Source organism: Tachyglossus aculeatus, chromosome X1, assembly GCF_015852505.1.
Source record: "Tachyglossus aculeatus isolate mTacAcu1 chromosome X1, mTacAcu1.pri, whole genome shotgun sequence".
Taxonomy (NCBI): domain Eukaryota; kingdom Metazoa; phylum Chordata; class Mammalia; order Monotremata; family Tachyglossidae; genus Tachyglossus; species Tachyglossus aculeatus.
Window position 1 is genome coordinate 21,419,735 of NC_052101.1, and position 21,298 is coordinate 21,441,032.

General features: G+C 45.7%; 1 protein-coding gene across 1 annotated transcript in view; it reads left to right on the forward strand.

Moving 5' to 3' along the window:
- Positions 1-21,298, forward strand: part of TAF1B (TATA-box binding protein associated factor, RNA polymerase I subunit B) — a 98,892-nt gene that overhangs the window by 17,296 nt on the left and 60,298 nt on the right. The window contains exons 7-8 of the mRNA XM_038772829.1: positions 17,492-17,648; positions 19,518-19,617. Of these exons, the coding sequence (XP_038628757.1) occupies positions 17,492-17,648; positions 19,518-19,617 (257 nt within the window). The remainder of the gene's footprint in view (positions 1-17,491; positions 17,649-19,517; positions 19,618-21,298) is intronic.

Sequence of the window (21,298 nt, forward strand, 5' to 3'; positions counted from 1 at the left end):
TGTGCTTCTTTCGCTTAGCTTAGTGGATAGAGCCCTGGCCTGAGAGTAAGAAGGTCATGGGTTCTAATCCATTGTTTGCTGTGTGACCTTGGGCAAGTCACTTCACTCCTCTGAGCTTCAGTTATCCCATCTGTAAAATGGGGATTGAGACTGTGAGCTCCATGGAGGACAGAGGCTGTGTCTAACTTGATTTATTTGGATCCACCCCAGCGCTTAGAACGGTCCCTCACACATAGTAAGCGCTTAACAAATGCCACAGTCATTATTAATATTAGCTCTGCACACCTTTGCACGCAGTAAGCGCTTAATACGTGCCGTCGTCATTATTATTATTATGATGAGGAGAAGATCAGTGCCACAGTGATGGGGTTTATTCCCTTGAGTTGTGGCTCTCTTCTACCGCATTAGGATCTAACACCCTGGGAGAATGGAAGAGATATAAGATGGGAATCGCTGGGAGAGAGGCTAGCTGGGTAAATGACGCTTTTCCACTCACCCCACCGCACTCCTCCCACTCTCCGACTTCCCTGCCACAATTTCCCCCCAGATCACACCTGCGTGATATTCCATTTTCCTTTCTCGAAGCCCCTCAGATAAGGTACGGCCCCTATTGTCTGAGGCTCTTGCTATGAGGAGAAGGCAAAAAAGCCCGATTTTCTCTACTTTTCACATAACCATCCAGGGCTCTCTCAACGTTATTAAAAACAGCACTGCCTAAAAGTTGTGTGAAAGTGAAAATAATCCTGCCAAATGGTTGAAAAGGTTTTTGGTGAGCGCAGATTCTTGGGTAATTATATTGTGTATCAAGTTCCTAACTCAACAATTTCTAGTCCAATTACTACCGGGGCGGAAATGGGAAATGCGACCCATGTAGTTCTGCTGGCTGTAAAATGTCCAACAGGGGAACAGGGATAGAATCATTTCAGTAGAAATGTAGGTCGGTTGTATTATCATGGGGAGATTTAGTGATACCTGTGACCTAACTGAACTGGATAAAAAGAAGATAAAATTTTCGACGAGCCCAGTAGAGAGTGAAAGAGGAGGAGGAGGAGGAGAGTTGGGAAGGAGGCGAACAGGTGACTTTATCGTCACGTCTGCTAATTCAGATGTGTTGTTCTCTCCCAAGTGCTTAGTACAGTGCCCCGCACGTAGCAAGTGCTCAATAAATGCTTTTGATTGACTGATTAGGAGAGAAGCGATGGCCCTCTGCCCATCCGCCAAGCTAGCTCTCTTCCTCCCTTCAAGGCCCTGCTGAGAGCTCACCTCCTCCAGGAGGCCTTCCCACACTGAGCCCCTTCCTTCCTCTCCCCCTCGTCCCCCTCTCCATCCCCACCATCTTACCTCCTTCCCTTCCCCACAGCACCTGTATATATGTATATATGTTTGTACATATTTATTACTCTATTTTACTTGTACATGTCTATTCTATTTATTTTATTTTGTTAGTACGTTTGGTTTTGTTCCGTCTCCCCCTTTTAGACTGTGAGCCCACTGTTGGGTAGGGACTGTCTCTATGTGTTGCCAATTTGTACTCCCCAAGCGCTTAGTCCAGTGCTCTGCACATAGTAAGCGCTCAATAAATACGATTGATGATGATGATGTTGATGACCCAGGACCGGACATCTCAGCCGGGGCCGCCTCCATTTCCACAACCATTTTGTGGAGCGTCTCTATGTGTTGCCAACTTGTACTTCCCAAGCGCCCAGTACAGTGCTCTGCACACAGTAAGCGCTCAATAAATACGATTGATGATGATGATGAATAAATATGAATGAATGAATGAATGCTAATGAATATAAGGAGTCCATGTACAACCATTTCTGTGCTAACACGGGTTTCCTTACAGAATCGGGTTAAACGCGATGGAGGGGAAGGGGAACAGAGCCGCCACATGCCACGGTGGGGAATCGGTTGTCAGACCCCGCGGGCAAGCGCGTCACCCGAAGCCTCAGGGCCCTTCTCGTCGCGGTGGGCCGCGAACCGAACCATGGTGGCGGGGAGTAGAAGGGAGGGCGGGACCAGAGAGCGAGCGCCTGAGAAGGAGAGGGCCGCCGTGTCGCAACCACCATCACTCATGCCAGACCCTTTAAGTAATTAGACGCCTTTGGGTTTTTTTATAAATGGGCCAGGGACCAGATCGGTTGGCTGATGGCACCAGGCCCAAAGCGGTCGCCTGTCACTCCCGCCACAGCCGTGTGATCCCGGGAGCTCCAGACTCCGGCGCCGTGGAAATGGTCGGGACGCCTGAGCCAGGCTTTGGGGCCACACCGACTGATTCATAGTAATAATTCAGTCAATCGTGTTTATCGAGCGCTTACTGTGTGCAGAGCCCTATACTAAGCGCTTGGAAAGTACAGTTCGGCAATAAAGAGAGACAATCCCTGCCCACAGTGGGCTTACAGTCTAGAAGGGGAGGGACAGAGACATCAAAACAAGCAAATGGGCATCAATAGCATTGATATAAATAAACAGAATTAATAATAATAATAATAATGATAGCATTTATTAAGTGCTTACTATGTGCAAAGCACTGTTCTAATTAATCAATCGTATTTATTGGGCGCTTACTGTGTGCAGAGCACTGTACTAGGCACTGGGGTGGATACAAGCCAATCGGATTGGACACAGTCCCCGGTCCCACATGAGGCTCACAGTCTTAATCCCCAGAACCGTCTCTGTATGTTGCCAACTTGCACTTCCCAAGCGCTTAGGACAGTGCTCTGCACACAGTAAGCGCTCAATAAATACGAATGATGATGATGATGATGATGATGATGAATTTTGCAGATAGGGTAACTGAGGCCCAGAGAAGTGACGTGCCCAGGGCCACACATATCCACCGTACCATGCTGTTTCCCTGCAATCAATGAATCATTCATATTTATTAAGCGTTTACTTAACCACTTATAATAATAATGATAGCATTTGTTAAGCGCTTACTATGTGCAAAGCACTGTTCTAAGCGCTGGGGGGATACAAGGTGATCAGGTTGTAATAATAATAATGGCATTTATTAAGTGCTTACTATGTGCAAAGCACTGTTCTAAGCGCTGATTGTCTCAAGGTTGTCTCATGTGGGGCTCACGGTCTTAATCCCCATTTGACAGATGAGGTGACTGAGGCTCAGAGAAGTTAAGTGACTTGCCCAAGGTCTGGGCTGGCTCATTGCCCGGTCAGATACCTTGCGGGGGGACTTGAGGAGGAACCCATTCTGTGCCAAAAAGCTCGCGTTCCCAGCAGCTTAGGTCCGAGATCATCATCATCATCAATCGTATTTATTGAGCGCTTACTGTGTGCAGAGCACTGGACTAAGCGCTTGAGATCTGTTGAGGTCGTTATGGGTGGCAAAGCGGAATTGGGTTTGGGGCCTTAAAAGCTCCTTTTAAGTCAGCCAGACGTCAGAGGTCATGGGTTCGAATTCCGGCTCCGCCACCCCTGCTGTGTGACCTTGGGCAAGTCACTTAACTTCTCTGAGCCTCAGTTACCTCATCTGTAAAATGGGGATTGACCGTGAGCCCCCCGTGGGACAGCCTGATCACCTTGTACCCCCCCCCCAGCGCTTAGAACAGTGCTTTGCACATAGTAAGCGCTTAATAAATGCCATTATTATTATTATTTTAACTTTGTAAAGCCCCTTCAAGTTTCCAGTGAATGTAATCCCCCCGTTGATGGGGTAACTGTGCCAGACACCTGTCTCCATGTTTTATTTTGTCGTCTGTCTCCCCCTTCTAGACTGTGAGCCCGTTTTTGGGCAGGGACCGTCTCTAGATGTTGCCTACTTGGACTTCCCAAGCGCTTAGTGCAGTGTTCTGCACACAGTAAGCACTCAATAAATACGACTGATTGATTAGAAGCCTTGACCTCTGACTCCCAAGCCCGGGCTCTTTCCACTGGGCCACGCTGCTTCTTCACCACTATCCCCTCAAGTAAAGGCTGCCCCCCTTTTAGACTGTGAGCCCACTGTTGGGTAGGGACTGTCTCTATATGTTGCCAACTTGTACTTCCCAAGCGCTTAGTACAGTGCTCTGCACACAGTAAGCGCTCAATAAATACGATTGATTGATCGATTGCCCCATCCATTCTCCCCCTACCCCCGCATACACTTCCACAGAGGAGCAGCCCGGCCTAGTGGATAGAACACGGGCCCGGGAATCAGAAGGACCTGGGTTCTAATCCTGCCCCCGCCACTTTTCTGCTGTGGGACCTCGGGCAAGTCACTTCTCTGCGCCTCAGTTACTTCATCTGTAAAAGGGGATTAAGAGCGTGAGCCCCGTGTGGGACAAGGGACTATGTCCAACCTGATTAACTTGTCTCCACCCCAACGCTTAAAACAGTGTGTGACCATAGTAATGCTAGAGAAGCAGCGTGGCTCGGTGGAAAGAGCCCGGGCTTTGGAGTCAGAGGTCATGGGTTCAAATCCCAGCTCCGCCACTTGTCAGCTGTGTGACTTTGGGCAAGTCACTTCACTTCTCCGGGCCTCAGTTCCCTCATCTGTAAAATGGGGGTTAAGACTGTGAGCCCTACAAGGGACAACCTGATCACCTTGTATCCCCCCAGCGCTTAGAACAGTGCTTGGCACATAGTAAGCGCTTAACAAATACCATCATTATTATTATTATGAGCCCTCTCCTTCCTCTCCCCCTCCCCATCCCCCGCCTTACCTCCTTCCCCTCCCCACAGCACCTGTATATATGTTTGTACAGATTTATTACTCTATTTATTTTGCTTGTACGTATTCTATTTATTTTATTCTGTTAATATGTTTAGTTTTGTTGTCTGTCCCCCCCTTCTAGACTGTGAGCCCGCTGTTGGGTAGGGACCGTCTCTATATGCTGCCAACTTGTACTTCCCAAGCGCTTAGTACAGTGCTGTGCACACAGTGAGCGCTCAATAACTACGATCGAATGAATGAATGAATGAAATGCCATTGTTAGTATTATTACTTATTTCCCACTGAAGCATTTTTCCGTGTTGACGAGGTTTTCAGAAACACCTACTATTGTGTCCTAGCAAACTGGCTGTTCTGTATAAACTGTCTAAGGCAGTCAACTCTTTCATTTACTAGTATCGGTAGTCTTTTTTGAACATAATTGTGTGACGTTTACAGTGTAATATCTATTCTATTTATTTTATTTTGTTAGTATGTTTGGTTTTGTTCTCTGTCTCCCCTTTTAGACTGTGAGCCCACTGTTGGGTAGGGACTGTCTCTATATATTGCAAATTTGTACTTCCCAAGCGCTTAGTACAGTGCTCTGCACATAGTAAGCGCTCAATAAATACGATTAATGATGATGATGATGATGATAAAGGGAGACAGAAATAAATGAATAAATATACCAAAATCAAGAGAGATTCGATATAAAGACTGAACAAAACAAATAGTAAATGGAAGGTAAATGAAAGCTGAAGTATCGTGGCTTAGTGGCTAGGGCCCAGGCCTGAGAGTCAGAAGGACCTGGGTTCTAATCCCGGCTCTGCCCCTAGCCTGCTGTGTGACTTTGGGCAAGTCACCTCACTTCTCTGTGCCTCGGTTACCTCGACTGTAAAATGGGGGTTAAGATTGTGATGCCCCCATGGGACATGGGCTTTGTCCAACCTGATTATCATGTAGCTACGTGCTTAGTACAGTGACAGGCACCTACTAAGCGCTTAACAGATACCGTTAAAAATAAAAAGTGACCGAGGGGGATGGCATAAAGAAGAAATGTTGGATGTTACTCGTGGAATACCTTATAAGGGAGGTGATTTTGGAAGGGAGCTTTGTGATTTTTAAGAGAACTTTGAAAGAAAGGAAGACTGTAAATTGGCATTCCAGTTTGGGAGTGAGGCATATGATGCGTGGTGGAGGGCAAAATTCAGTCAGAAGATTTGTTCGGGAGGAGCGAAGGGGATGAGTTTGGGGTGGCTAGGTGAACGGGAGCAAGCCGACGTGTGGATTTGATCCAGAAAAAGGATTCGTCTAAACGTTGGAAGTAAAGTGAGCAACGTAGCCCGCACGTCAAGGCCTCCATTTGGATTAATTTCAAATGGCAAGACGATTGCAGGCACTTAGTAATAATAATGATGGCATTTATTAAGCGCTTACTATGTGCAAAGCACTGTTCTAAGCGCTGGGGAGGTTACAAAGTAATCCGGTTGTCCCACGGGGGGGCTCACAGTCTTCACCCCCATTTTACTGACGAGGTAACTGAGGCACGGAGAAGTGAAGTGACTTGCCCAAAGTCACACAGCTGACAATTGGCGGAGCTGGGATTTGAACCCGTGAGCTTTGACTCCAAAGCCCGGGCTCTTTCCACTGAGCCACGCTGCTTCTCCTGTAATACATTACTAAGTAATGTATTTGTCTCCCAAGTCCACGCGTCTTCTATAGTTACTTTAGGATAGGGCTAACGGTAAATGCCTCGGAAGCAGTTGGTTTACATGGACCTAGCGCTTAGAGCGGTGCTTTGCACATAGTAAGCGCTTAATAAATGCCATCATTATTATTATTATTATTATATAACTGCATGTTCAGTTGCTCTGATTACATTGCCTCTAAAACAGCAGGTGGCATAAAAGCCCGGAAGTTCTACAAGTTACAGATTTGATAGTCCCTTCTGCCCTGATGGTTTTCTGCCTTTTAATCTCTGAAGATAAACTGGCAACCGTTTCAGAAAGAGACAGGAAACACAGTGAAATATTTCTTAGGGTTGTGTATGCAGTAGGTGAAGGCGTTTCTGCCAAGGTCCCGACTCCACCATCAATCGGCTCGCGGGTGGGCCGGAAATGAAGACGTTTCGAACATTTCTAAAACTCCATCTGGTTTCAGCTGTACAAGACACGGCTTTTTGTCTCTACAACAGTAGCCCAGTCGATCAATTAATAATAATAATAATAATGATGGCATTTATTAAGCGCTTACTATGTGCAAAGCACCGTTCTAAGCGCTGGGGAGGTTACAAGGTGATCAGGTTGTCCCACGTGGGGCTCACAGTTTTCATCCCCATTTTACAGATGAGGAGGGAACTGAGGCCCAGAGAAGTGAAGTGACTTGCCCGAAGTCACACAGCTGACAATTGGCGGAGCCGGGATTTGAACCCATGACCTCTGACTCCAAAGCCCAGGCTCTTTTCCACGGAGCCACGCTGCTTCTAATCAGTGGTATTTATCATTGATCGTATTTATTGAGCGCTTACTGTGTGCAGAGCACCGTACTAAGCGCTTGGGAAGTACAAATTGGCAACATATAGAGACAGTCCCTACCCAACAGTGGGCTCCCAGTCTAAAAGAGTGCTTACTGTGTGCAGAGCACTGTACTAAGAGCTTAGGAGAGTTCAGTACAACAGAATTAGCAGACTAACGCCCTGCCGTAAAAAGCTTACGGTCTAGAGGGGGAGACAGGCATTCATATGAATAAATAAGTCATTTATCATATAAATATATATGATATATATATATATGATAAGTATATGATATATATAAGTGCCGTGGGGTTGGTGGGGGCGACTATCGGAGTCACAGATCCAAGTTTATTGGTGATGCAGAAGGGACAGCGAGCTGAGGAAAAGAGGCCTTAATCAGGGAAGGCCTCTTGGAGGAGATGTGACCTAAATAATGTTTTGAAGGTGGAGAGAGTGGTCGTTTGGTGGATATGGAAGGAGAGGGAGAGGGAGTTTCGGGCTGGGGGGAGGACATGGGAAGGGAATCGGCAGCAAGGTGGACAAGATTGGGGGCACCGTGAGTAAATTGGCATTGGACTGCAATAGGAGACCAGTGAGATTAGAGGTAGGGTGGGGTGAGCTGAATGAATGCTTTAAAGCCAATGGTAACGAGTTTCTGTTTGACACGGAGGTGGATGGGCAACCACTGGAGGTTCTTGAGGAGTTGGACGACCTGAACTGAACGTTTTCGTTGGAAAATGGATCCGTGCAGCAGAGTGAAGAACGGACTGGAGTGGGGCGAGACGGGGGGCCGGAAAATAGACAAGGAGGCAGATGCAGAAGTTAAGACATTCCCTTTATGCAGGAAACACATCTAGCAACTCTGTCATATTGTACTCTCCCAAGCGCTTAGTGCTTGAGGTATGCCCTCAATAAATAATAATAATAATAATGGCATTTATCAAGCACTTACTACGTGCAACGCACTGTTCTAAATATCATCGATTGATAGGTCCGGAGGCATGCATGGCAGTAGGGAGGTTCCGGGAATCAATTAAATCAGTGGTACGTATTGAGCACTTACTGCGTGCAGGGCATCGTACTGAGCTCTCGGGAGAGTACAGTACAACAGAGTTGAAAGACACGTTCCCTGCCCACAACAAAAACGGGGAAATGATTTTAAAAGCCGCGTTAGGGGGAGAAAAATGGGTGGAAAGGTTAAAGATGGCATGGGGAAGAATGGGAGAGGCAGGGAGTGAAGTGGTTGTCTAATTGCCAGACAGAGTCCCCAGGGAGGAGCAACATGGCCCTTTCACTTCCAGTGACTTCCAGTGAAATCAATCAATCAGTCAATTGTATTTATTGGGCGCTTAAGGAAATGGAGTCTATCGGGCTGAATACAAATTCATCAATGGACTAGAAGGGGAAGTAGGTTTTGTGGCACCGCCACTGGTACGGTGCACTGTACTAAGCACTTGAGAAATACCAAATAAAGAAACGACAAGTTCCGCGCCCATAAGGTGTTTACATTCTAATGGGGGAGACAGACGTGAAAATATTTTCCAATTGAGAAGTCATAATAAATAGTTGAAGGTGCAGCTGAATAAACATGTATGCATTAGTGCTGAGGGTGAAGGTAGATAAGCACCTGAGTGCTGGAGATGGCTGAAGGGTTTATATTAGTAGTAGTATGCTCTGCACACAGGAAGCGCTCAATAAATATGATTGAAAGTGAAAAAAAGTAATGTGGTTTGTGTAAAGCGCTTACTACGTGCCAAACACTGTACTAAGCACTGCGATAGGTACAAGATAATCAGGACCCACATGAGGTGCTCAGCCTAAGTAGGAGAACAGGCTGTAGACTATAAGCTCATCAAGACTGTAAATTTGGGGGAATGTGTCTGTTTATTGTTGTATTGTACTCTTCCAAGTGCTCAGTACAGTGCTCTGCAGGCAGTAAGTGCTCAATAAATACGTTTGAATGAGTGAACAGGCTGTAGACTATAAGCTCATCGACACTGTAAATTTGGGGGAATGTGTTTATTGTTGTACTCTTCCAAGCGCTCAGTACAGTGCTCTGCAGGCAGTAAGTGCTCAATAAATACGTTTGAATGAGTGAACAGGCATTGAATCCCCATTTTGCAGATGAGGCAACTGAGAGGCACAGAGAAGTGACTTGCCCAAGGTCACACAGCAAAGTGGCAGAGCCGGGATTAGAACCCATGACCTTCTGGTTCCCAGGCCTGGACTCGTTCTACTAGGCCACACTGCTTCTCTAAAATGTTACAGAGAGCTTAACAAATACCATCATTATTGTTACAGAGGAGGTTTTAGGGAGATTAATAATAATAATAATAATAATGGTATTTGTTAAGCATTTGCTTAACTGATCTAAGCACTGGAGTAGATACAAGGTAATCAGGTTGTCCCACGTGGGGCTCACAGTCTTCATCCCCGTTTTACAGATGAGGGAACTGAGGCACAGAGAAGTGAAGCGACTTGCCCCAAATCACACAGCTGACCAGTGGCGGAGCCGGAATTAGAACCCACGACCTCTGACCCCCCAAGCCCGGGCTCTTTCTCTAAGCCACACCGCTTTTCCCATACAACTTGGGTTGCTGGAAATCAAGCAGGGGAGGCTTGATGGAGGAAGTGGGATTTCAGGAGGGCTCGGGATATAGGGAAGGGCTGAAGGCTATCAGATTTGAGGAGGAAGAAAGGAGCTCCAAGCTGGGGAAATAGTATGAGCGAGGGAATCATCACCATCATCAATCGTATTTATTGAGCGCTTACTATGTGCAGAGCACTGGACTAAGTGCTTGGGAAGTACAAATCGGCAACATATGGAGACAGTCCCCACCCAACAGTGGGCTCACAGTCTAAAAGGGGGAGACAGAGAACAAAACCAAACATACTAACAAAATAAAATAAATAAGTAGAATAGAATGGAGGTGGTAGAGTCAAAAGCAAGCTACCGTTAGAAAGATAGTGTGGGAGGAGGGAGGAGAAGCCAGTCAGGGACCAGTGGGGGAATAGAGCAGATGTGCAGGTTGGGGTGGAGAGCCTGGGGACCTGGGAAGCCCGTAGAAAATTTTGAGGAGTGAAGAGGACGTGTTCTGAGTGAAGCTTTGAGAAAATTATTCAGGCAGCAGTGAATAATATATATAATAATAATAACAATAATAGCATTTGTAAGCACTCGGGTAGATACTGTACTGTACTGTACTACAGAGCACTGTACTAGGCGCTTGGGAAGTCCAAGTTGGCAACATATGGAGACGGTCCCTGCCCAACAGCGGGCTCACAGTCTAGAAGGGGAAGATAGACAACAAAACAGAACATATTAACAAAATAAAATAAATAGAATAAATACGTACAAGTAAAATAAATAGAGTAATAAATATGTGCAAACATATATACATACATACAGGTGTATATATACATATATACACAAGTGCTGTGTGGCGGGGAGGGGGGGGAGAGAAAAGGGAGCGAGTTGGGGTGGTGTGGGGTGGCCGTGGGGAGGGGAAACTGATGAAAAGGGGTTGGATGCCTGTGTGGGGGTCCCTGTCTGGGAGAAGGAGGAAGAATCAGGTGGGAATAGGCAAGCTCACCTCCTCCCGGAGGCCTTCCCAGACTGAGCCCCCCTTTTCCACTGCTCCCCCTCCCGCGACTCCCTCCCTTTGCTTTACCCCCTTCCCCGCTCCACAGCACTTGTGTATATAGGTACAGATTTATTATTCTATTTATTTTATTTATCCCCCTCTCCATCCCCCCCATCTTACCTCCTTCCCTTCCCCACAGCACCTGTATATATGTATATATGTTTGTACATATTTGTTACTCTATTTATTTTACTTGTACATTTCTATTCTATTTTGTTAGTATGTTTGGTTTTGTTCTCTGTCTCCCCCTTTTAGACTGTGAGCCCACTGTCGGGTAGGGACTGTCTCTATATGTTGCCAACTTGTACTTCCCAAGCACTTAGTACAGTGCTCTGCACACAGTAAGCGCTCAATAAATACGATTGATGATGATGATGATAGATACAAGGTAATCAGGGTGTCCCGTGGGGGGCTCACAGGCTTCATCCCCATTTTACAGGTAAGGTAACTGAGGCACAGAGAAGTGACTTGCCCAAAGTCACACAGCTAAGTGGTGGGATTAGAACCCATGAGAGTCTGGAGGTGGGGAGGCCAGCAAGGAGGCTAATAGACTAATAGACTGTGAGCCCACTGTGGGGTAGGGACCGTCTCTGTATGTTGCCAACTTGTACTTCCCAAGCGCTTAGTACAGTGCTCTGCACACAGTAAGCGCTCAGTAAATACGATTGAATGACTAGTAGACAGCACCAGCCGCAATAAGACTAGAATATTTTCCAGGGTGGGAGCTATTTAGAGGAAGGGGTAGACACGGAAGATGTTACGGAGGGAAAACCAACGGGATTGGCAGTCGATTGAAGAGTTGACAGACAGTGAAGAGTCAGGGGTGACACCAGGGTCTCGGGGCGGGGGGGAAGGAGGAGGAGGAGGAGGAGTTGTTGTTGTTGTTGTTGTTGTTGTTGTTGTTTTGTGGACAAAGGGAGGCAGAAGATGAACCAGTGAGCAGAACTGAGAAGGTGCCGCCAGAGAAATAGGAGAACCGGGTAGTAAAGTGTCAGAAAAACGGAGGTATAAGGGTGTTTCAAGGAGGACAGAGTGATAGAGAAGCAGCATGTCTCAGTGGAAAGAACCCAGGCTTTGGAGTCAGAGGTCATGGGTTCAAATCCCAGCTCCGCCACTTGTCAGCTGTGTGACTTTGGGCAAGTCACTTCACTCCTCTGGGCCTCAGTTCCCTCATCTGTAAAATGGGGATGAAGACTGTGAGCCCCCCGTGGGACAACCTGATCACCTTGTAACCTCCCCAGCGCTTAGAACAGTGCTTGGCACTTAGTAAACGCTTAATAAATGCCATTATTATTATTATTGTTATCCACCGGGGTCAATGGCAGCAGAGAAGTCAACGAGAATCGGGATTCATGTATTCAATCGTATTTATTGAGCGCTTCCTGTGGACAGAGCACTTACTAAGTGCTTGGGGAAAAAAGAGGAGGAAGAGGTCATCAAAGAGAATCAGGATTCATGTATTCAATCGTATTTATTGAGCACTTCCTGTGGACAGAGCACTGTACTAAACGCTTGGGGAAAAAAGAGGAGGAAGAGGTCATCCATGTCCCTTGCCACAAAGTGGGAGAGACCATGTGTTCCATCTGAACCACATGAGGTTACGTGATAAGCATGCGGGTGAGAGGCCCATTAAATCGACTGCGTATACAATTCTCGGGACTCTGGGAAAAAATGGAATATCCAAACTTTAGAATCGACATCCCATTTATGCTATTGTTCCTAGAGGAAAAGTCATTCCGCCTGAAACATTTCAATGTGTGATGCGGTTCTCAGGAGCCCATTGCGCTGTAAATCAGAGGACTGACTGCCTGTACTTATTGGTATACCGAGTGAAGAGCGCTGTTACGAGTTCCCTGAAGGAACGAAAGAGATGAAACCACACATTCCCTGCCCTCAAGGAGTTTACAGTTGAATGTAAAAGTTGTTTACAAGTAATGGGAGCATGAAGAGTTACAGTAAATATAGCGGGATGAACTGACGGAATGAATAATTAAATAAATTGCTTCTCTAGCCACAGTTTCCTACAGATCTTTGTTTTTTTGTCTTTATCAAGCAGTGGTATTTACTGAGTGTTTACTATGTGCAGAGCACTGTACTAAGCTCTTGGGAGAGTACAATGCACCCGAATTAGCAGAAATGTTTCGAGTATCCAGTCTAGAGGATAAGCTTACAGTCTTTATGGAGTTTAGTGCCTCTCCCTTTTAGTTTTAAGACTGTGAGCCTCCTGAAAGGCAGGGACCATATCTTACTCTCAACTGCGTATCCTTGCCCTGAACGTAATAGAGTGCTCTGCACACAGTAAGTGCTTAAAAAATACTATCATTATTTCTACTACGATCACTTCATTAAGTGCTAAGGATAGATTAAATATGCAAGTGCTGTGGATTGCTACGGTTTGGGGTGTTGAGAATGATTAGAGCAGGCTTCCTGAACTCGGTGTGCTCGGGGAAGGTGTTTACCGACTCTGTTATATTGTAGTCCCCCAAGCACTTGGAACAGTTCTCCGCACACAGTAAGAGCTCAATTAACACCATTGACTGATTGATGGAGGGCCTTGAAGATGGGGAGGGCTGTGTCAGCCAGATCTTGTGAGGGTGGTGGTAGAAAGTTGACTTTTTCTTACTACCGTTTTAAAAGGAGAGGAGCATCTTATTTATACGAATGAAGACAGGTACGTAATGTTCATCTGCAGGTCATATTGGAACTTTTTGGACCAGAAAGAGATGAAATACCTCAGATGTGTAATTGATCTTTTACGTTGTTGCAGTGTCTCCATTTATCAGATTTTTATTGTTTTGTTTTCCTTAATTTAAAGAAATGAAATAAGCAGTAGTGTATTCGATGAAACCATTGTTTTAGCCAAGAGCCATCCATATGACCAATTCTAATTCTCAGCTGTGTATTCCCTCCAGCGCTTAGTACAGAGCTCTGAACCCAGTAAGGGCTTAGTAAATACTGTTACTAGTACCAAGACTTTCAATTCATCTGTAGGCTTGAAAAAAGAGTAAATGGACTGAAACAAGGCAGAATGTTGCAGTGGAATGGGCAGTTTTGGTTGAAGGTACCATTTTGTATGGAATATTTTGTTTTATAATAGAATACATTCATTTGAGTTATCACAGTTGGTGTATTCAGGGCTAGACTGAGCATTTCTGCATCACTTAGTTATTCCCACCCGTCGATCAATTTATATAATCTACTCTTTTTGTGCGTACTCATCTACACACCCATTTCCCCTCTCTTTTATCTGTAAATTACTTTGTGTGTCTTCCCTGCTCAACTGTAAGGTACTCTATATATATGACCTGTATATATGTATATACCTGTATATATGTATATATGTTTGTACATATTTATTACTCTATTTATTTATTTATTTTACTTGTAGATATCTATTCTATTTATTTTATTTTGTTAGTATGTTTGGTTTTGTTCTCTCCCCCTTTTAGACTGTGAGCCCACTGTTGGGTAGGGACCATCTCTATATGTTGCCAACTTGTACTTCCCAAGCGCTTAGTACAGTGCTCTGCACACAGTAAGCGCTCAATAAATGCGATTGATTGATTGATTGATTGATCTAGGGCAGAGATCGTGCGTTATCTCACCCTGTTGTACTTTCCCGTCAATCGGTCTTTAGTATTCCTTGCTCAATCAAGTGCTTAGTATATTCTCTGCCCACACGTGCTCGATAAATACCATCGATCAATCAACCAGTGGTATTAACTGAATGCATACTATGTGCAGAGCATTATCATCAATCGTATTTATTGAGCGCTTACTGTGTGCAGAGCATTGTACTAAGCGCTTAGGGGAGTTGGTTGTCCCATTCCGTGCCCACAACGAGCTGACACGATGGATTGATAACCAGCTTTAGGATATTTTCTAGCTATTGCCACACATGACTGTTGATTTAAAAGACCACTCAGCTGGGATTCCAAGATCTCTTTTCTGAACCGTGTCCAACCTGAATCTATTGTTGGGAAGTTATAATTGGGATTATAACTCGGTGCACAACTTGGCACTTTCTCATTGATCTAGTAACCCACTCCTGATTCTAGAGCCCACCTAAATCATACCGGGCAGATACAAATTTGCTTCCCCCTCTAGACTTTAAGCTCACTGTGGGCAGAAAGTGTTTCTCCCAACTCTGCTCCCAAGTGCTTAGTGCTCTGCACACAGTAAGCACTCAGTAAATACCATTGATTGATGGATTTGATTACTCCCCTTTAAATTGACCCCGAAGATGGAAATTCCACCGCCTAACCCTTTTATTGTTTAACACTTATCAGTTTGGGAATACTTCAAACTAATTGTTTTGTCTGCGCTGAAAATTGAAAAAAAGAGGGTCACCATCCATTGTATAAAATTATTTATATATTTGAAAAGTTATTGTTTTCCCTTTGTGTTCTACGTGCCAAAGAAAAAAATTGTTGTTCCCTGAAGACTTTTCTCTTGGTCTCAATAGTCTTTTCAAGGCCCTTCAAGGCCCTACTGAGAGCTCACCTCCTCCAGGAGGCCTTCCCAGACTGAGCCCCTCCCTTCCTCTCCCCTTCGTTCCCCTCTCCATCCCCCCATCTTACCTCCTTCCCTTCCCCACAGCACCTGTATATATGTATATATGTTTGTACATATTTATTACTCTATTTTACTTGTACCTATCTATTCTATTTATTCTATTTTGTTAGTATGTTTGGTTTTGTTCTCTGTCTCCCCCTTCTAGACTGTGAGCCCACTGCTGGGTAGGGACCGTCTCTATATGTTGCCAGCTTGTACTTCCCAAGTGCTTAGTACAGTGCTCTGCACACAGTAAGCACTCAATAAATACGATTGATTGATTTTCAGTTGTCCTCCGAAACGTTTCCAAATCACCCACTGCCTCACTGTAAATTGTGTAGCACTAAACTGGACCCAGAGGAGCTATGTCTAGGGCGCCAGTGACGTGGAAGGCTTATTTTTACGGTTCCTAGGTTCCGTAATCCTATTTCTGCACCACACTACTGTGAGACTCTTGAGAGCAGCATTATTAAATCGTTGACTAGCCCTCAGGAAGAACTATCTGAGGCGTCCTGCAAGGCACGTCACACCAACAGGGATCCTCAAAACCACTGACTAATGTGGTCCGCGAAGACGCAGCAACTAGCGAGATGGTAGGCTGGCCACCGCCTGCTGGTCTGCGACGCCGCACGATAGCATCAGCGTTGCGCTGCGACCACGGGCCGTAAACGGGCATCGAACATGAAATTCACGAGCGCACTTTGAAGTGGGGTGCACCCCCCTGCCCACTTGCTTGTTCATTCATTCAGTCGTATTTATTAAGCGCTTACTGGGTGCAGAGCGCTGTGGTAAGCATTCACCACCCCGGCGAGAACACGCATCAGCCTTCTCTCTGATCTCCCATCCTCGTTTCTCTCTCCACTTCAATCCATACTTCATGCTGCTGCCCGGATTATCTTTGTCCAGAAACGCTCTGGGCATATCACTCCCCTCCTCAAAAATCTCCAGTGGCTACCAATCAATCTGCGCATCAGGCAGAAACTCCTCACCCTGGGCTTCAAGGCTCTCCATCACCTCGCCCCCTCCTCCCTCACCTCCCTTCTCTCCTTCTCCAGCCCAGCCCACACCCTCCGCTCCTCCGCCGCTAATCTCCTCACCATACCTCTTTGTCGCCTGTCCCGCCATCGACCCCCGGCCCACGTCATCCCCCGGGCCTGGAATGCCCCCAATCCCTCTGCCCATCCGCCAAGCTAGCTCTCTTCCTCCCTTCAAGGCCCTGCTGAGAGCTCACCTCCTCCAGGAGGCCTTCCCAGACTGAGCCCCTTCCTTCCTCTCCCCCTCGTCCCCCTCTCCATCCCCCCCATCTTACCTCCTTCCCTTCCCCACAGCACCTGTATATATGTATATATGTTTGTACATATTTTTTACTCTATTTATTTATTTATTTATTTTATTTGTACATATCTATTCTATTTATTTTATTTTGTTAGTATGTTTGGTTTTGTTCTCTGTCTCCCCCTTTTAGACTGTGAGCCCACTGTTGGGTAGGGACTGTCTCTATATGTTGCCAATTTGTACTTCCCAAGCGCTTAGTACAGTGCTCTGCACATAGTAAGCGCTCAATAAATACGATTGATGATGATGATGATGATGACAGGCAGGGATGAAAGAATGCAAACTGGGCAAATCACTAGCACTGTAATCACTTCCTTCGTGCAGGTTCTTGTCAATTGTATTTATTGAGCGCTTACTGTGTGCAGAGCACTGTACTGTACTAAGTGCATGGGAGAGTACAATATAACATTCAACAGACACATTCCCTGCCCACAGTGAGCTTACAGTCCAGAAGCCTTTAGACAAGTTTGAGGCCCATATGTCGTTTATGGTGGGACACCATCGCATCGTATTCATTCATTCATTCAATCGTCTTTATTGAGCTCTTACTGTGTGCAGAGCACTGTTCTAAGCGCTTGGGAAGTACAAGCTGGCAACATATAGAAACGGTCCCTACCCAACAATAGGCTCGTGATCTCTAGAACTGTTTTATCTGTAGGTGAAGCAATGCTGACAATTTTGGACAACGTTAACCAAGTTCTTCCACAAAGCATCGACATGGACTGTCGTGCGTCTCCTTTCATCGGTCAGAACAAAACTTACGTATTTTTTTTTTTCTTGTGTTTTTAACCACTGAAGAAACGGCATCTATCTGTTCTGGATCGGTTGATGGGATTTATTATTCACGTCGGAAGGGAAAGGCCATGGTGAAGATGACTCTTCCGATGACACTGGCTTTCTGCTACATGTCATTACTTTGGCAGAGAGAAACAATCACCCTCTCCGATCTCTTAAGGTAAAATCAATCCCAAGTAAAACACTTGTTTTTGAGGATTGTCAGCACTAATTAGGGGGTAGCTAGTACCAGCCGTGCTGATCTTCAGAGGATTGGAAGGTGGTGGGGAAGGGCTAAGTTCTCATTTTAATTCTGACACTTGATACCCTCCGGGCAAGTCCCTTAATCTCCCCTGCCTTGGTTTCTTTATTTATGTAGTAGAGGTAATAATACTTACCTCATCAGGGTGTTGAGAAAATTAGCTAATGGGCATGAAGTGCTTTGAAGATGAAAAGTGCCATTTAAGTGCTGTCTTATTATTAAGTATTATTAATTCCTCAGAGAAAAGATGAACAGCTGGGCTTCAAATGGGGTACATGGTTATTAGTAGTCCTACTTTGTGTTAAAGAGTAAAACATAGGTTATCTTCGTGTCTGGTGCAAAATGAGCTTTTAAAACAGTAATATTTGGGAAAACCAGTTGTGCGATCAGTCATCCTTTCATTTTTTTTTCCCCAGCAAACCCTAGAGACTTTTGTTGGATGAACAGATTTCCAAGCGATATATTGGAATGCCCCAGAGAGGAATCGGACGACAGGCCCGCTTTGGGGGAATGTTGGAATATTTCCCATTTCCTTTTATGTCTCCTTGCCCTAGTTTGCTAAATTTTCCTCTTGAAAGCTGCAGTTGGTTCGGCTGATATTACAGCTTCCACTGAGGGATGCGTTTCATTTTTAGATGAAGTCCAGTATAAAGTAAGGTGAAGGGCAGAGATTTATTTATTTATTTATTTATTTATTTGTTTATTTATTTATTTATTTATATTTTCAATCTCGAATGATAACGGTAAAGAAAAAATTTCCGAATCTGCAAGTAGGCATTCCTCTCCACCGTCCCCCTGTTTCCCGCCGGGCCGACAACACATTCATTCATTCGTTCAATCGTCTTTATTGAGCGCTTACTGTGTGCAGAGCACTGTACTAAGCGCTCAGCACCGTACGCATCCTCGAATGCTGCGGCAGCTACTGTAAAATTGTAATCCTGAAAGAAATTTACTGTTGAACGAGAGCCAGTTTGAGTTCAGGGAATAGTTAAAATAGAAAGAAAGAAAATCGTACTTAAAGAACGTTACCTGCCTTCCGTCGAATCCCACTGTCTCTTCCAACAGGTTGTGGTAGTGCTGCAGGTATAGAGTCAGTAATAATTTTGGGATTTGTTAAGCGCTTACTGTGTGCAAAGCACTGTTCTAAGCGCTGGGGAGGGTACGAGGTGGTGAACGTCGGCTAAAATCCTTCGCAATTGCAACTGCAGGTTTAGAGAAGCAGTATGGCCTAGCGGATAGACCGTGGGCTTGGGAGTCAGAAGGACCTGGTTTCTAATCCCGGCTCTGCCAACTTTCTGCCATGTGACCTTGGGCAAGTCGCTTCGCTGGGCCACAGTTACCTCATCTGTAAAATGGGGATTAAGACCGTGGGCCCCAGGTGTCCAGCTGATTAGCTCGCATCTCCCCAGCACTCACCGCGGTGCCTAGCACACAGTAAGGGCTTAACAAATGCCACGATCATTATTGTTATTTTCACAACGACGGACTTTGTAGTCACCTAAGCGAATTCATGATTTGTGGCCCTGCTGTGGACACTGCTCTGGGAATCACGAGTCCTGTGTTCTAGTCCCGGTTCGGCTTGGCTGAAGTGAGCAGTTGTGTCCCTCCCGCCTACCGACCGGACCCCGGTGAGGATGTGACTACCGGCGCCGAGGAAGCGCGAGGGGGGCCTGGGCAGTCCACCGGCCGCACCGTCCGTCCCTCTGCCAAGTCCCAGTTCCGAGGCTCAACTGCCAGCCCGCCGGCAAATCCGGGATTTGCCTCACTTTATTCTTTTTTAAAACGCAGGCTCGTCGAAGACGGTCATGTTCCGTACATGAACTCCTTCCAGAATTTTCCAGAGGAGATGAAATTATATGGCTGTGACATCAAGATCTTTGTTGTAGAGGTAATTTTAATTTTAATAATAATAATGATGGCATTTATTAAGCCCTTATTACTACTAATAATAATAATGGTATTTGTTAAGCGCTTACTATGTGCAAAGCACTGTTCTAAGCGCTGGTGGGCTACAAGGTGATCAGGTTGTCCCACGTGGGGCTCACAGTCTTAATCCCCATTTTACAGATGGGGTAACTGAGGCCCAGAGAAGTGAAGTGACTTGCCCAAAGTCACCCAGCTGACAATTGGCAGAGCCTGGATTTGAACCCATGACCTCTGACTCCAAAGCCCGGGCTCTTTCCACTGAGCCACGCTGCTTCTCATTTTGCTTCTCATATAAGGCCTTCAATCAGTCAATCAATGGTATTTATTGAGCGTTTGCTGCGTGTCGAGCACTGGTCTAAGCGCTTGGGAGAGTACCATACTACAGAATTAGCAGACGTTCCCTGCCCCTACCGAGCTTAGGTATTTTAGCTCCAGCATTCATTCGGTAGTATTTATTGAGCACCTTCCATAAGCAGGGCACCATACTAAGCCCCGGAGAAGAATAAATGTATTTCTAGACTGTGAGCCCGCTGTTGGGTAGGGACCGTCTCGATATGTTGCCAACTTGGACTTCCCAAGCGCTTAGTCCGGCGCTCTGCACACAGTAAGCGCTCAATAAATACGATTGATTGATTAAGTGGTGGAGCCGGGATTTGAACCCATGACCTCTGACTCCAAAGCCCGGGCTCTTTCCACTGAGCCACGCTGCTCTACCCATTAGGCCACCCTGCTTAAAGAAGCAGCAGCAGGTCACGCAGCTGAGGACCGCCCGGCCAACCCGAGCAGCGGCGTGCGTGACTGGGGTGTCCGCCGCGGTGGGAGACACGTTAGCAGTGCCATTCTTGGTGCTATTTGGAATAAAATTCCCTGCAGCTGTTGAGGGAGGGACTCATATTGAATCCTGGGGTTCTTCACCAGTTAGTGGAGACAGTCAATCGTATTTATGAATTGCTTCCTGCGAGCGGGGGACTGTACGACGAGCTTCCAATCTAGCGGGAGAGACAGACATCAATATAAAAAAATGAATTATGGGGTGGGGTGAATAAAGGGTTCAAATCCTAGCGCAAGGGCGATGCAGAAGGGGAAGAGGAAATGAGGGTCTAGTCGGGTAACTCTAAATTTTACCTATTGCGGGTGTTTGGAATCCCCCCGCATTTAAAAGTCTCCCAAAAAAATATCAAAGGGAGAAAAATAAGAAGAGAATATGCATCCCTTCCCTCTTGATTCAGTAAATTAAGAAGTTTAGCAATCAGGTACTTTTATATATTGTCTTATAATGATGGCATTTATTATGCGCTTACTATGTGCAGGGCACTGTTCTAATCAATCAATCAATCGTATTGTGAGCCCACCGTTGGGTAGGGACTGTCTCTATATGTTGCCAATTTGTACTTCCCAAGCGCTTAGTACAGTGCTCTGCACAGAGTAAGCGCTCGATAAATACGATTGATGACGATGATGATGATTTATTGAGCGCTTACTGTGTGCAGAACACTGTAGTAAGTGCTTGGGAAGTACAAGTTGGCAACATATAGAGACGGTCCCTACCCAACAGCAGGCTCACAGTCTAGAAGGGGGAGACAAAGAACAAAACCAAACATATTAATAAAATAAATAGAATAGATATGTACAAGTAAAATAAA